General features: G+C 47.8%; 1 protein-coding gene and 1 pseudogene across 1 annotated transcript; both read left to right on the forward strand.

Moving 5' to 3' along the window:
* Nucleotides 1-1,459: 1,459 nt before the first annotated feature.
* On the forward strand, nt 1,460-2,029 carry LOC109780498 (uncharacterized). Its single transcript, XM_020339075.1, has one exon. The coding sequence runs from the start codon at nt 1,460-1,462 to the stop codon at nt 2,027-2,029; it is 570 nt and encodes a 189-aa protein (XP_020194664.1).
* Nucleotides 2,030-3,306: 1,277 nt separating this feature from the next.
* Nucleotides 3,307-16,538, forward strand: LOC109780488 (laccase-19-like; annotated as a pseudogene).
* The last annotated feature ends 671 nt before the right edge of the window (nt 16,539-17,209 follow it).

Genomic DNA, 17,209 nt, shown 5'->3' on the forward strand with positions numbered 1-17,209 from the left:
TATATATATATATATATATATATATATATATGTATTGACCCCCTTCTTCAAATTAGATCTTTCGGATGCGGGATGAACTCCTACCACCAGATCGTATGCGAGCAATTCAAGAGGAATTGGCGGCATTCTTCCTTGACCACGTGATCGCTGAAAACAGAGAATACTATGTGGACCCTGTGTTCATATATAATTAGGAGATTATATTGTAAGAGATAATTATTGTATATATGTAGCCGGTAGTGTCGGATAGATATACGAGAACTTGTTGTTCGACCAATCTCTCGGAGAAGGAGAGGTGGTCGATATCACTTCTCTCTGTATGCATATGTTCATGACGATCTTCTGTTTCCTTCATTTGCTTACTAGCTAGCGTGTCTAGTCCTCTCTATACGTATATAGTATGTAGCGTCGACCAAGCACGGAGATAAGAGAGGACACTTCTCTCTGTTAATTAGCTAGCTAACACCATATATGAAACACCTAAATTAACCCCCCAAAACCCCCAACCCCCCCCCCTTTCAAAAAAAAACAAAAACCCCAGCCCCTGAAATGCTGACGCGTGGATGCCTATTGGTCCCGGTTAGTGCCACCAACCGGGACCAAAGGCCTTCCTGCCTGGGCTCGCCGCACCGGCCACGTGGAGGCCCATCTGTCCCGGTTCGTGTAAGAACTGGGACTAAAGGGCTAGGGCATTAGTAACGACCCTTTAGTCCCCGTTCAACAACCGGGACAAAAGGCCCTTACCAACCGGAACAGATGACCCTTTTTCTACTAGTGGGAGCATCCGTTACCCACTGAAACATCGTAAGTCAGACTCTGACCGATGCTGGTTTGGTAGAAGTTGGTGGACAGAGTCTTTGCATATTACTAGTAGTACTGTAGTTTGAAGAAATGGATTTATTTTAAGTTAAAAATGGATTTATTTTTGTTTTCTTAAGGAAAAAGACTTTTAATAGGCACTTTGGGTAACCAAAGTCTTGCGGCTTAGAGCATCTCCAGCCGCGCCCCCAACACGCCCTCCCCAGGCGATATTTTCGCGCCGGCGCACAAAAATCGGCCCAGCCACGCCCCCAGAAGCCCATTTTTCGCCGGCTCGGGCCGAATTTGGCGCGGTGGACCCAAGCCGAACCCGGCGCGCTGGGGGGCGCTCGGGGGCGCCGGGTGAAATGGTTTTGGCGCGAACTAAACGCGGGCCCCCGAGCCAGCGACACGGTGCTTCTCGTCGCTTCGTCGTCCTCATCGTCTCGGTTCCCGTGGGGGGAATCAATGCCAAAGCAGCGGCGCGCTGCCGCGCCGGTCAGCATCCATTGATGCCTCACGGGCGGCGCAGTGAAGGCGCGGCACCACGCGTATGCCCGGCGGCCACGCGGACGCCGCCCGCCCACGGCTATAAAAAGCCTACCCCCCGCCGGTGGACGCACACTTCCCCTCTCCTCTCCACCGCCGCCTCTGCGCCACCATGTCGATGCACCGCCTGGGCGCTACTGATTTCTGCGGAGTCCGCGAGCGCCCCTCCGGCGTCTTCTCCTCCGAAATCTTGTTCGGCGAAAAACGGCTCAGTCTCGGCACCTTCGACACCGCAGAGGAGGCGGCATGTGCGTACGATGCGGCGGCGTGGCGCCTCCGGCGGCCTCGTTGGGATATGAATTTCCCCTACGTGTCGACGAGCCAGCGCGCGCAGGATCTCGCGCATCTCCCCCGGCTTTTCATCGACGAGGATCGTCGTGACAACCGGAGGCGGCAGCGTCGCCTAGCGATCGCGGAGATGGACGTGGAAGCCATGGCGGGGTGGTGCGAACGCTTCCCGCAGGACATCGTCAACGAGCGGCAGTTTTACAAGCAACGGAGGACGGAGAGGGAGGCGAGGAGAAAGGAGCGAGCCACCTATCAGGAGGACAAGCGTGCGCGGAAGCAGGCCGCTCAACTGAACACGTCGTCCTGGGACTCCGAGGACGAGCGGCATGCTGACGCCTACTTGCAGACGTCGGAGGAGGACATTACCGAGTCGGAGCCGGAAAACGACAAGTAGTTGATCTGTTCTTTTAACAGGCTTTGCTACGGTGAACTATCTATGTATCATTTTCATTATGTATGCTATGGTGAACTATCTATGTATCATTTTCAACTTGCCGGCGGCGTCGGCGAGGAAGGAGGCGCGCGAGTGGTGCGCTAGGGGCAATGACCAGCGGGCCCGGGGAGGGGAAGTGTGCGGCGGTTGGGGGTTGAAAAATGAAAAATCACCGTGGGGGGGGGGAGGGTCGGCGACTGGGGGGGGACGCCCCTAGCGCCGATTGTATCGCCGGCTCGCCCCCAGGGGCGATTTTTATGCGTCCTGGGGGTGCCAACGGCTGAAGATGCTCTTAGAGCCACAGGCCGACCGATTCGCGTGCTGATGCCCATTCATGGACGCCTAACCAGGTTACTTAAAAGTGGTACAGTCCCTCTGTTTCTAGAATGAAATTCCTATACATTTTGTCCCAAGTCAAGCGATGCAATGTTTGATCAAATTTATATATGGAAAAAGTTATAAACAACTATAAATATCAGGTTGTACCATTAAATAAACAATTAACTCAAGAAACATATAATAAAATATTCCTTTATATTATATGTGTTAGGTATTGTGGATTTGTGGTTGTTGGTAGCTTTTCATTTTTTTTACAAATTTGATGAAACTTTGCACTATTTGACTTTTGAGATAAAAATTATACTGTAGCATCCTTTTGAAGAGGGTGAGAGTACGTGATTTGATGTGGTGAACTTCTTTTGATGCCGCGTTACCTCAGTGCGCACTGCACTTCCTCACGCCGGTTAGGAAGTCTCGTCGCCTAAGCTCTAGCTTAATTACATAGCCGCGATTGACTTGTCATTCTCTCTGGATTAACAAGTCGTGCTAAACTTATTACCGCGCAAAGCGAAGGGTTAGGTGGCCTTGGCCTCTTAATTACCGGTGCAACAAAAAGTATTCTACGTGCGAATGATGCTAATCTGTAAGACTGTAACCTCCCTTCACATCACGGTCTTTCCATGAAGCCTCGCCTCTAGCCGGACTAATAGCCATGCATACGTGATCTGCTGTGCTTGCGTACGTGATCCATGATATCAACATGCATGGCGTTTCATGTCGCTTGGTTTGATTAGCCTGGTCAAGTCAACGATTGCAAACGGCCGTAGGATGCCGACGCCTTGTCCCTCGAGTGTATAAATAGGCCACAGCACAGGCTTAGCAAACCACCCTTCCATTGAGCAGCGAGTTTACTACTGATCGAGAGTGGCATAGCAGTGTTTTTCCAAAGCAACAGAAGCATGGAGAAGCTCTCCATGGCGGCAACCATGTTCTGCGCCGTGGTCCTTGCGGCTCTGGCTGCGGCGGCCGGCGGTGAGGGGGCGGTCGTGGAACACACCTCTATCTATCTATCCGGTTAATTAAGGCATGTTCTTTATGATCACTTACCCCGCAAAAAATGTTATTTATGATCACTTCTCGGTAGGTTTACCTTCGAATCTCGTGATGATGGTAAACTTGCTTTAGCATATGAGCTAAAATATTAGGCTTAATGTTCATGAAAGCAAACAAAAAAAGATGCTACATGTACAACTTGTACACAACAGGTGGCTGCTAACCTTGTAGTTTCAGTTTGCGTGTGGTTTTTTATGAACCGTCACCACCTATCAAGTTTTCTTACACCACAGTTTAAGCTATACTCATAACCTACCTTTTTTTTGCGGGTACTTCATAATAACCTACCTAAAACCTCTTGATTAGTTAACTGTTCACCCGCAAAAAAATTAACTGTTGGCCAATCAGTTACGTATTTGATTAATGATGTTCAGGTGCACGAGATGAACCGCCACTAGCACTGGTAGAAAAAAGCCCTTTAGTCCCGGTTCGCAACAGCCTTTAGTCCCGGCTGTGCAACCGGGACTAAATATGCGCGACTAAAGACCCCCCTTTAGTCGCGCCACTTACGAACCGCGACTAAAGGCTTTAGTCCCGGTTCTCGTGGCTGACCGGGACTAAAGGCCCGTCCACGTGGCCGCCAGGGGTCCGTCATGGCGGAGGACCTTTAGTCCCGGTTCTTGTGGCTAACCGGGACTAAAGGCCTCGTCCGCAGGTTTAGGGTTTTAGCCCCCCTAAACCTGGTTTCTTTTTAATTTGTAGTGTTTTATTTCTTTTATATTTTATTTTGTGTTTTGTTTTAATTTTGATGAAGTTTCAGTACCCATATTCTACGATACTATATATATACATGCATATGAAATTTCAAACAAGAAGAATTCAAGAGGAATATATAATATATATTCAATCTCGGGTGACCATATACAACTTCGAACAAGTTTCCATACACAATTAGGATGGAGGACCATATACAACTTCGAACAAGTTTCAATCTCGGGTATGCATATAAATGTCTGCGTCCTCGGTATAGTGTTGTCCTTTAGGATTGATGACTTCCCTCAAGAAAAATCCTGCTAATTCATCTTGAATTGGTCGGAAGCGAGCTTCTGGACTAAGCCTCCTCCGCAAGTTATCCGTCGCGTTCCGCACGCTATCCGATGCCTTCCGCTCAGAGGTTAGTCTCCGGATGTTCTCACAAACATAGTATCCACATAGATTGGTCCCCGGTGGCTGCTTATCCACATTAACTAACCTTCTGAAATCTAGCTCATGTTTGAATTCACCGACAATTTCTTCTGAGAACCGTCTCCAAACCCTACAGGGCAAAGAAAATTAAATGAACAAGGGAGTTATTAGTTACTTGATATTAGGAAATGAACGAAAGAGACCGATCGATATAGAGCTCAAATGATTGAAAATAATTACTTTTGCAGCATTTTTCTCATGTCGGCCCAACGCTTTGGATCCGAATCCATAGAGTCCATGATTAGAACTCTGGAGGTGTGAAGTTCAATATTTAGCAGAATCCAGTGGAACCTGCGGACACGTTACATGCACAGTCATGCATAACTCATCGATTAGACATACCATGCATGGAGTAAACAAAAGAGAATGGGCACAAGAGAGAAACACTCACCCAAAATGGTAAGGAAATAGAATATGACTTTTGAGTTGATGCTTTCTAAGAAACTTGTACAAGTCTTTCTCCACGTCTTCGGGGTGATATTGTAACACATGTCCATTAACGATATGTGGGTCAATGAACCCAACATCATGGATGTTTCTTATTTTGCATTCCCAAATCTTTAATCTGCATAATAGCGTACGCAACAATATAGTTAGGACAATATATATATATATATATATATATATATATATATATATATATATATATATATATATATATATATATAGTGCAGGCAATGAAGAACGAGATGAGGTAGAAATAAATCACTTACAGAACGTAGCAACTCAGCATAGATTTGTCGAGGTCGCGCAGATTGAACAGCTGGAACAATTCACTCATATGAACTTGTACAGAGTACCGTTTGGTGTGATGCTCCTCTGTAACATCCGCATAAATATATTGTTTGTCGGCCCATGTTATGAATTGCTTGTACCAACGTAGCAGATTTCGCATTTGTGGCGGTAGACTCTTCTCCCGCGCAGGCTCGACGAGAGGCCCATTCCGCACATATTGTAATGCTATCTCACATACTGGCGCATCCTCAAGGCCTAAGAAGGCACGAAGAGTCAAACCCATCTCGGACGCTTGTTTCATGGCACTCGCTACAGTCAATCCAAGTGTTGCCGCAGCTGCTATGATCTCGGGGTCCTCTTCCGGACCGGCTTTCACTATGAGCGGGGGGGTCGATTGTTTCTTCTGCATCCCGAGCTGGTCAACTTGTTTCCCGCTTTTTTTACTTTCTTCTTTCTCCTCCTTCAATATTTTTGCTTGCCTACGAAGTTCATGTCCATAGTCGTCAGGCATATTCAGCTCGGCTTGGGACGGTGTCGTCAAAAAATCCTTAGCCCACTTCTTTTGCTTCTCAGTGAATACTTGCTTGGGCTCAGGCTCTTTTATCGCCTTCATATCCGCCTTCCATTTCTCATAATCAGCAGACGTGGCCAATTTGGTTTCAGCTTCACTAAGTTCCCCAGGCCTTGGGAGGAGAGGCTTCAGTGATGGCTCCGGTACCCTTGTGGTCTTAGGTACATAAGGGTCCGGGTTAATAGTCCAGGAGCGGGTTTCCTTGCTGTCCGCCTGCTTCTGCTTCTTCGCCGGAGGTGGATTGGGGGGCGTCGTACCCGCCGGAGGAGGATTGGGGGGCGTCGTACCCGCCGGAGGTTGTGGATCGGGGGACGGCGTCGAATGGCGTGAAGGAGGTGTAGGTGAACCACCACGACCACCACCACCGCCACCACCGCCACCACCACCACCACCACCATCGGAGGGGGGTGGACTTGCTAGCCTTGGTGCCTCGCCTGGAAACACTATGTACTTCTTTTTCCATAGAATGAACTGGCGCTTGACATCTCCAAGTCTGCTCTCCCCTTCGGGTGTAGGTTTGTCAATCTCCAGGTCCTCAAACCCTTGGACTATGTATTCCACCGTGACACGAGCATAGCCATATGCAATGGGGTTGTTGTGGTGGAGTGCTCCAGGTGTACAAGGTAAAGCACTGCCGCTAGCTACCTTCGTGGAAACGTTCCCCACGGGATAATGCAGATCACATTCTTTCATCTCCTTTACATCATCCACGGGGTAGTGAGGCTCCGGTGCACGAATCTCGATCATCGGTGCACTAGCACCAGGCGGGGCATCCTTGGAAGCCACGCTGCTTCTCCGCTGCTGGCTTCCGCGATCCGCTTCATGATCTTCATGCGGCCCTGCAGCCGATTTTTCTTTTACTAGTTCATGCACGGTCTGCTTCAACTCATGGAGTTCCGATGCAAACTTCGTCATAAGATCTGCATCCCGGTCCGTCTTTCTCTTACGGCTTCTGTAACAGTACGGTCATTGTCCTGGGAAAACCCTACTTTCCACGGAACTTTGCCTTTGCCTCGTACACGTCCTCCGTGTTCATCATTCCCGAGGGCTATTGTCAGTGCGTCTTTCTCTCTGTTGAACTTGATCAAGCCCTCTTGAGCTTGGGTCATTGCGTCAATAAGGGCTTGGGTGGGAGCAAACTGTCTCTGCCGGTGAACACACACCCCTGTCTCCGGGTCTAGTGATCCCCCATGCCCGTACCACCAGCTTTTGGCCCTTGGGTCCCATCCCTCTGTACCTAGAGGGATTCCTCGCACCCTCAGGTCCTCCTCCATCTTCTGCCACCTAGGCTCCAAAAGACGGTATCCTCCTGGCCCCATAATATGATGGAACTTTTTCTTACTCGCATTATCCTTATTTTTTTCGATATTTCCTTGAAATGCTCCGATTGCTTTTGCCTCACAAATTCTGGCCAATCATCTTTCAGTTTCTCATGTTGTCCATTGAAATCCGGAGTCTTGCCCTTGTTGACATAGTCACGGGTTAAATTTTTCTTGAAGTTCCGGAATGCTTCGCCCATCTTCTGAAGAGCGAACTCTTTAACTAGCCTCCTCCTCTGACGTCCACCCGGAACCTCGTTACCGAATTCATCGACTTTGTTGTATTCCGGAGGTAGAATGAAATGTTCCATAAGCTTTCTCCAGCAATCCTTTTTCGTTCTCTTGTCGACAAAACTGAAACCAATACGTGCCTTCTTTGGCTCCTTCCATTCCTGGACGGTGATCGGGACGTTGTCTCTAACAACGACTCCGCATTGGTTGATAAACTTTGAGGTGTGCTGTAGGGGCTTGCCGGTTTCACTGACAAACTCAATGGCATATGTTTCTCCTGTTTTCATCGCCTTGGATTTGCCACGCTTTGTCGTACTCGATCCGGAGGGCTAAAAAAAGAAAGAGAGTCGCGCGCGTTAATACATATGTATTCACATTTCAGTAAGTTTGTATCACGAGAGGCTCAATGTATATATATACCTCGCCGTAGGTGGTTGCTACTTGCAATTCGAGATCGTTGTTTGTTGACGGTTGACCTCCGTCGACAATGTCCGTTCCTTCACCTTCTTGATCATCGACAATCTCTGTTCCACCTTCAAGGTTCAAAAAAGAAGAGACTACATCCTCTTCTTGCGCATATTCTGAGCCCGGCACATAAGGAATCTCGTTGTTGATGATGCCCATTAGATAACGTTCAGCCTCCGGATCCCTAAGCGGCTCGGCTCTATCGTCCGCCATATTTCACTCCTGCATGTAGTAAAAATTCTTTAAGTATAAAGGAATTAAAAAATAAGATTAAGGGGACATACAGGAGGAGGAATTAAAAAATAAGATTATTGAGCACTGCCAAGTATTTTGTTTTGTTTTCTTTGTTTTTCTTTTTGGTTTTCATTTGGTTCTTTCTTCTTCCTTTTTTCTTCTTTTTTTCTTCTTCTTCCTTTCTTCTTCCTCTTTCTTCTTTCTTTCTTCTTCTTCCTTTTTCTTTCTTCTTTCTTTCTTCTTCTTCCTTTCTTCTTCCTTTCTTCTTCTTTTTTTCTTCTTCCTTTTTCTTTCTTCTTTCTTTTGGTTTTCATTTTTTTCTTCTTCCTTTTTCTTACTTCTTTTTTTCTTCTTCCTTTTTCTTTCTTCTTTTTTTCTTCTTTCTTCTTTCTTTCTTCTTTCTTTCTTCTTTCTTTTTTTCTTCTTCCTTTTTTTCTTCTTCCTTTTTCTTCTTTCTTTCTTCTTTCTTTTTTTCTTCTTCCTTTTTTTTTTCTTCTTTCTTTTGGTTTTCATTTGGTTTTCTTTCTTCTTTCTTTTTTTCTTCTTCCTTTTTTTCTTCTTCCTTTTTCTTCTGTCTTTCTTCTTTCTTTTTTTCTTCTTCCTTTTCTTTCTTTCTTCTTTCTTTTTTTCCTCTTCCTTTTTTTTCTTCTTTCTTTTGGTTTTCATTTGGTTTTCTTTCTTCTTTCCTTTTTTCTTCTTCCTTTTTTTCTTCTTCCTTTTTCTTTCTTCTTCCTTTTTTCTTCTTCCTTTTTCTTTCTTCTTTTTTTCTTCTTCCTTTTTTCTTCTTCCTTTTTCTTTCTTCTTTCTTTCTTCTTCTTCCTTTCTTCTTCCTTTCTTCTTCTTTTTTTCTTCTTCCTTTTTCTTCTTTCTTTCTTGTTTCTTTTTTTCTTCTTCCTTTTTCTTTCTTCTTTTTTTCTTCTTCCTTTTTTCTTCTTCCTTTTTCTTTCTTCTTTCTTTCTTCTTCTTCCTTTCTTCTTCCTTTCTTCTTCTTTTTTTCTTCTTCCTTTTTCTTTCTTCTTCCTTTTTCTTCTGTTTTCTTTTGTTTTTCTTCTGTTTTTTTCTTCCTTTTTTCCTTTTTCCTTTTTTCTTCAGTTTTTTTCTTCTGTTTGTTTTTCTTGTGTTTTCCTTTTTTCCTTTTTCCTTTTTTCTTCTGTTTTTTTCTTCTGTTTGTTTTTCTTGTGTTTTCTTTTGTTTTTTTTTGCTTTCTTCTTCCTTTTTCTTTTTTCTTTCTTCTTCTTCTTCCTTTTTCTTCTTCCGTCTTCTTCTTCTGCCGGCGCGCGGAGGACGGCAGGCAGGGGCAGCGGACGGCGGGCGGCGGGCGGCGGGCGGCAGGGCGTCGGGCGGCGGGCGGCGGGCGGCGGGCAAGGGCAAGGGCGGGGCAAGGGCCACGGGCACGCTGCGGCGGGCAAGGGCAGGGCACGGGCGGCGGCGGCGCTCACTGGGGACGGCGGCGGCGGCGCGCAGGGCTTCGGCGTCGGCGTCGGGGCAGGGCTTCGGCGTCGGCGTCGGCGTCGGGGCAGGGCTTCGGCGTCGATCGGCGTCGGGGCAGGGCTTCGGCGTCGATCGGCGTCGGGGCAGCGCTTCGGCGTCGAGAGAGAGGAGAATGGGAAGTGGCGAAACTGCTAAGTGCAGTATTTATAGACGCACCTTTAGTCGCGGTTGGGGAGGCGGACCGCGACTAAAGGTACCCTTTAGTCGCGGCTGGCCACACCAACCGCGACTAAAGGGTACCCTTTAGTCGCGGTCCGCCTCCCCAACCGGGACTAAAGGGTTTTGGCGCCGCTTTCGTTCCCGCGCAGAAAGACCCTTTAGTCGCGGTTGGGGACAACAACCGCGACTAAAGGGTACCCTTTAGTCGCGGTCCGCCTCCCCAACCGGGACTAAAGGCATTGTGCTGGAACTGGCGCGGTGCGGTGGGATGTTTAGTCCCACCTCGCTAGCCGAGAGGCCTCGACAGTGGTTTATAAGCGCGGCTGCGCTGACCACTTCGAGCTCCTCTCAAATGCAGGCTTACGGGCCTATCCTGTCACTATGTGCCTGTGGGCCTACTGGGCCTTCTGCGGACCTGAATCCTGGCCCATTGATGGGTTTCTAGTCGTATTCAGGCCGTGGTGGCCCAGTAGGTGGCATATTTTTTTATTTTTTGCCTGTTTTTTGTTTTCTTTTTTGCTTTATTTATTTTGTTTTGTTTCTACTTACAACAAAAAACTTATTTATTTTATTTTATTTTGTTTCTAATTACTTATTTATTTTACTTTATGATAATTATTTTTGCTATTAAAGTTTCTAACAAAAAAGTTCTTTATGAAAATTCTTTTAGCTTTATTTTTACTTATCTATTTTGTTTGTACTTTATGATAATTATTTTTACTTATTTATTTTGTTTGTACTTATATATTTTGAAAAATCTTAAAAATACAATTATATATCAAAAAAATCAGAAAAATAAAACTAATTCATTTTAAAATCCCTTGAAGGTTTGACAAAAGGTTTGATACATCATTCAGTTCATCGACCAAATACAAAGTTTGGTACAATAAATTATTACACATCAATTCTTCCCTTGTGTCCCTGCTTGCTTACGATTGTGCCGTATCCATGGAGCATCCTCATCATTTAACTTAATGCTTGGGTCAGTGTTCACTTTGAAGGGCGGAATTTCACCAAACATATTATAATCTTCTGACATGTCTATCTTGTCCTCCACTCCCACGATGTTTCTTTTCCCTGAAAGAACAATGTGGCGCTTTGGATCATCGCATGATGTACTGATCGTTTTCTTATCTTTCCGTTTCCTCGGTTTGCTACTCATGTCCTTCAAATAAAAAACCTGAGCGACATCTTTGGCAAGGACGAATGGTTCGTCAAGGTAACCAAGATTGTTGAAATCCACCATTGTCATTCCGTATTGCTCGTCCACCTTTACCCCACCTCCTGTTAGCTTGAACCATTTGCACCGGAACAAAGGGACCTTAAAGGAGGGTCCATAGTCAAGTTCCCATATCTCCTCTATGTAACCATAATATGTGACCTTTCGCCCATTCTCGGTTGCTGCATCAAAGCGGACACCACTGTTTTGGTTGGTGCTCTTTTTATCTTGGGCGATGGTGTAAAATGTATTCCCATTTATCTCGTACCCTTGGAAAATCGTTATAGTCGAAGATGGTTTCTTGGCCAACATGTACAGCTGATCTCCAACATCATTGTCATTCATTAAATGTTTTCGCAACCAACTACCGAAAGTCTCCATGTGGGCCTTTCTAATCCAGGATTCAGGCTTCCCCGGGTTGTCCGAGCGTAAAATATTCTTGTGTTGCTCGAAGTACGGAGCCACAAAGCTGGAATTTTGCAGAACTGTGTGGTGTGCTTCAGTCATAGAATGACCGTCCATACATATCGTGGATTTCCTTCCGATCTTGCCTTTTCCACTTAGTCTCCCCTCGTGCCGCGATTGAGGAATACCAATCGGCTTAAGGTCAGGAACATAGTCAATACAGAACTCAATTACCTCCTCATTTCCATAGCCCTTGACGATGCTTCCTTCTGGCCTAGCACGGTTACGAACATATTTCTTTAATACTCCCATGAACCTCTCAAAGGGGAACATATTGTGTAGAAATACAGGACCGAGAATGGAAATCTCTTCGACTAGGTGGAGCAGGAGGTGCGTCATAATATCGAAGAAGGATGGTGGGAACACCAACTCGAAACTGACAAGGCATTGGACCACATCGTTCTGTAACCGTGGTAGATCTTCTGGATTGATTACCTTCTGAGAGATTGCATTGAGGAATGCACATAGCTTCACAATGGCTACTCGAACATTTTCCGGTAGGAGCCCCCTCAAAGCAATCGGAAGCAATTGCGTCATAATCACGTGGCAGTCGTGAGACTTCAGGTTTTGGAACTTTTTCTCCGCCATGTTTATTATTCCCTTTATATTCGACGAGAAGCCAGACGGAACCTTCATACTGCTCAGGCATTCAAAAAAAATGACCTTCTCTTCTTTGGTAAGAGCGTAGCTGGCACGACCTTGAAACCATTCCGGATGCCGGTCATCTGGGTCTTTCAAAAGTTGCTGGTCCTGCCGTGCTTCCTTTGTATCATTTGTCTTCCCATACACGCCCAAGAAGCTTAGCAGGTTCACGCAAATATTCTTCGTAACATGCATCACGTCGATTGCAGAGCGGACATCTAGGACTTTCCAATATTCTAGCTCCCAAAATATAGATTTCTTCTTCCACATGGGTGCGTGCCCGTCAACTCCCCGCGGAACTGATTGTCCGCCAGGACCCTTTCCAAAGATGACTTTCAAATCCTTGACCATATCAAATATCTCAGCACCAGTACGTTCCGCAGGCTTCGGCCGGTGATCTGCCTTGCCGTTGAAATGCTTGCCTTTCTTTCTTACGTTATGATTTCGGGGAAGAAATCGACGATGACCCAGGTACACGTTCTTCTTACAATTAACCAAACGTACACTTTCAGTCTCATGTAAGCAGTGCGTGCATGCATTGTATCCCTTATTTGTCTGTCCCGAAAGGTTACTGAGAGCAGGCCAATCGTTGATGGTTACAAAAAGCAACGCTCGTAGGTCAAATTCCTCTCCTTTGTGCTCATCCCAGACACGTACACCAGGTCTGGCCCACAACTGTAAAAGTTCATCAACTAATGGCCTTAGGTACACATCGATGTCGTTCCCGGGTTGCTTTGGACCTTGGATGAGCACTGGCATCATAATGAACTTCCGCTTCATGCACAACCAAGGAGGAAGGTTTTAGATGCATAGAGTCACGGGCCAGGTGCTATGGCTGGAGCTCTGCTCGCCAAAAGGATTCATGCCATCAGTACTTAGACCAAATCTTATGTTCCTTGCGTCAGCTGCAAAATCTTTGAACACTCTGTCGATCTTTCTCCATTGCGTTCCATCAACGGGGTGTCTCAACTCCCCGTCGGACTTACGGTCCTCTTTGTGCCATCGCAACGACTTGGCATGCTTTTTGTTCATGAACAGACGTTTCAACCGTGGTATTATAGGAGCATACCACATCACCTTGGCGGGAACCCTCTTCCTGGGTTTCTCGCCCTCAACATCGTCACCAGGGTCATCGCCTCTGATCTTGTAACGCAATGCAGTGCATACAGGGCATTCATTCAAATTCTCGTATTCACCGCGGTAGAGGATACAGTCGTTAATGCATGCATGTATCTTCAGAACCTCTAAACCTAGAGGGCAGACAACCTTCTTTGCTTCGTACGTACTGGCGGGCAACTCGTTATTCTTCGGAAACATATTCTTCATCATTTTCAGCAAATTTTCAAATGATGAGTCACCTACACCTTCCTGTGCCTTCCATTTTAGCAAATCCAGTGTGCAGCCTAGCTTTTTCAGATTATTATCGCATCCTGGATACAACGACTTTTTGTGATCCTCTAACATGCGATCCAAATTCTCCCTATCCTTGTCAGTTTCGCAGCGTCTCCGTGCATCAGCAATGGTCCGACCAAGATCATCAGCGGGCTCATCATGTGCCTCTTCTTCACCTTCACCTAACCCTTCCCCACCTTCAGCATCATCCTCCATGAAAGTATCACCGAAATGATCATGATAGTTGTCATCGATATCATCCCCTTCTTCATCTTCTTCCATTCTAACCCCTCTTTCTCCATGCTTGGTCCAACAATTATAGCTTCGCATGAAACCGCGCCGAAGCAGGTGCATGTGAACCTCTCTTGAGGAGGAGTAACCCTTCTGATTCTTACAGACAGCACATGGACAGATAATAAAACCTCGCTGCTTGTTCGCATTTGCCACTACGAGGAAATCTTTCAAACCCGTAGTGAACTCGCCGGAGAGTCGGGGACCGTACATCCATTGCCGATTCATCTGCATTATTATTATATAAAGTATATAATTAACCATCATGCATTTGTTAAACTAACTAGCTAGAAATAATACAAATTAAACAATGAACTACACACATGCATATTTTATCAATGACACATGAAAGGTTCAAGTTGCTAACCGCGATCGCGGAGGAAAAATAAATGAGAAAGCTCAAGTGTGGCTCGGACACTTCATATCATGTTTGTTTCAGGCTCTCGGGCATTTCATCGAACACCTTGTGTGCATAGGAGGAACCAAAAGCAAACCCACCACCCCCTTCTGAAAATTGTGAAGTGAGCTGAGTGAAGTGAAGTGAGCTGAGTCCTATATATAGGGATGGGCCTTTAGTCCCGGTTGGCCTGGCCAACCGCGACTAAAGGCCTTCGGGGATCTTTAGTCCCGGTTGGCCAGGCCAACCGGGACTAAAGCCCCTCCCGTCCGCCAGCTGGATGGGCCTTTAGCCCCGGTTGGCCTGGCCAACCGCGACTGAAGGCCTTCGGGGACCTTTAGTTCCGGTTGGCCAGGCCAACCGGGACTAAAGCCTCTCCCGTCCGCCAGCTGTCGACCGAGCGCGCTGGGCCCAGATAGTTGGTCGCGGGTCTCCTCCCGAACCGCGACTAAAGGCCCCTTTTGTCGCGGTTCGATTGTTTTGTGGACTAATGGGGGCGTATGGAAGCCTCCTTTTCTACTAGTGTAGTTTTCTGTTGCACATCCGGCTTAAGCTTATCGTCTTGATTAGTTAACTGTTGACCAATCAGTTACGTATTTGATTAATGGTGATGTTCAGGTGCACGAGATGAACCAGACGCACTTGTGCAACACAACCAAGATTTACGTGGTGAACGGGCAGCTCCCCGGCCCCACCATCGACATCACCGACGGCGACACGGTTGTCGTCCACGTCGTCAACCGTCTCCCTCACGGGCTCACCATCCACTGGCACGGCGTCCGGCAGATGAGGAGCTGCTGGTCCGATGGCGCCGGCTTCGTCACCGAATGCCCCATACCTCCCGGCGGCGAGCACGTGTACCGCTTCAACGTTACCGGCCAGGTCGGCACGTTGTGGTGGCACGCACACGTTACCTGCCTCCGCGCCACCGTCGCTGGCGCCTTCATCATCCGTCCCAAGGGAGGGCGGTACCCGTTCCCGACTCCCGCCAAGGACGTGCCCATCATCATCGGCGAGTGGTGGGAGCTCGACCTCGTCGAGCTAGACAGGAGGATGCATGATGGTAACTTCGACGACAATCCGCTGTCGGCGACCATCAACGGTAAGCTCGGCGACCTAAGCAACTGCTCTGGCAAGCCGGAGGAGAGCTTCGTCCTCGACGTGGTGCGCGGGGACACATACCTGCTGCGGATTGTGAACACGGCGCTCTTCTCGGAGTACTACTTCAAGGTCGCTGGGCACACGTTCACGGTGGTGGGCGCCGACGGGTACTACCTGACGCCGTACAAGACGAACATGGTGACCGTCGCGCCAGGGGAGGCCATCGACGTGCTCATGGCCGCTGACGCCCCGCCAGCGCACTACCATATGGTGGCGCTCGCAAACCAGCCGCCGGAGCCTGACCCGCAGATCCCGGGGTTCATGTCCCGCGGCCTCGTTCGCTACGCCGGATCCTCCCATAACAACAACGGGCTGCCGGTGCCGACGCCGCTCATGCCCAGCCAGCACAACACCATGCCGTCCTACTACTTCCACAGCAACCTCACCGGCCTCGCCCACCCGGACCGCCACCGCGTTCCCATGCACGTCGACGAGCGCCTCTTCTTCACGCTCGGCCTCGGCTCCATCTGCCGTGGCACCAACAAGACTTGCGAGCGTGGGCGGAGTCCCCAGACCATCGTGGTGGCCACCATGAACAACGTGTCCTTCCGCCACCCGACCAACGCGTCGCTCCTCGAGAGGTACTACGACGGGCGGACAAGTGGCCTGTACACGGAGGACCTCCCGACCATCCGCCGCACCCGTACAACTACACCGACCGCTCCCTCATCCCGCCGGGGCCGCTGGAGAAGGCGCTGGAGCCGACGTTCAAGGCGACCAAGCTACGGAGGTTCCGGTACAACACCTCGGTGGAGATCATGTTCCAGCGCACGGCGCTGCTGCAGAGCGACTCCAACCCCATGCACCTCCATGGCTACGACTTCTTGGTTCTCGCCACGGGGCTCGGCAACTACAATCCCAAGACGGACCCGAAGAAGTTCAATTACCACAACCCGCGGCTGAGGAACACTGTGCAGGTGCCCAGGACTGGCTGGGCCGCCGTGCGCTTCGTCACCGACAACCCCGGGATGTGGTACCTCCACTGCCACTTTGAGTTCCACATCATCATGGGCATGGCGACAGCGTTCATCGTGGAGAACGGGCCGACGCCGGAGACCAGCCTTCCCCCACCGCCGCCAGAATTCAAGAGATGTGGCGCCAATGGCCTCACTAAGCCATAGAGCTAATTAATCTGGGTAAGGACGTGCGCGCGGAAGTTGGGCCCTGAATTTATATAATTATTATTAGTGCAAAATAAAAACACTGAAGATGCAGGCAAGGATTTGCATGGATCCTTCATTGTATTGACGGATGATTCTTATTGTAAAAGTTGATATTATTTTTTAATTTATTTCTCCATTGTAGTGTGTGAACTGTTGGTTGGTCCAGTAGCTATAGGGTTCAGTTTAAACGAGAGGTATACGAACTGGCTGATATCATAAACAAAATCCTGTATTTAGATGATCCCTTTTTATTCGCATCAGATTAATGGTTGGAAACCACGTCAGAGTGTTGATAATAAGTGCGTCAAACCTCCCTAGATCGTTTGATCTAAATCCAATTGTCACAAATCATACTGCAAACCAAAAGGATAACTAAATACGGCTGATGTATATATATTTTGAATATATCACAAAATTAGACTAGTAAAATGGGAATCTTGATGCATTTTGACTCTTTTGGTTGGATCACAAAATTTGGTAGGGGTGTGAAGCAAGCAGCCACCACACCCGCACTTTGTGGGCCGCTGATCTGCCCATGTTTCACAAACATGGTCGTGTATAGAGGGTACTTTCCATCGCATAGCCCTCACCAAAACTCTGTAATGGATTCATAAATGGGAAAAGTGATA

This window comes from Aegilops tauschii, chromosome 3 (genome assembly GCF_002575655.3).
Source record: "Aegilops tauschii subsp. strangulata cultivar AL8/78 chromosome 3, Aet v6.0, whole genome shotgun sequence".
NCBI classification, from domain to species: Eukaryota; Viridiplantae; Streptophyta; class Magnoliopsida; order Poales; family Poaceae; genus Aegilops; species Aegilops tauschii.

Excerpts from the sequence above, each read along its gene's own strand:
- LOC109780498 (XM_020339075.1), top strand. The coding sequence starts at position 1,460 with ATGTCGATGCACCGCCTGGGCGCTACTGATTTCTGCGGAGTCCGCGAG.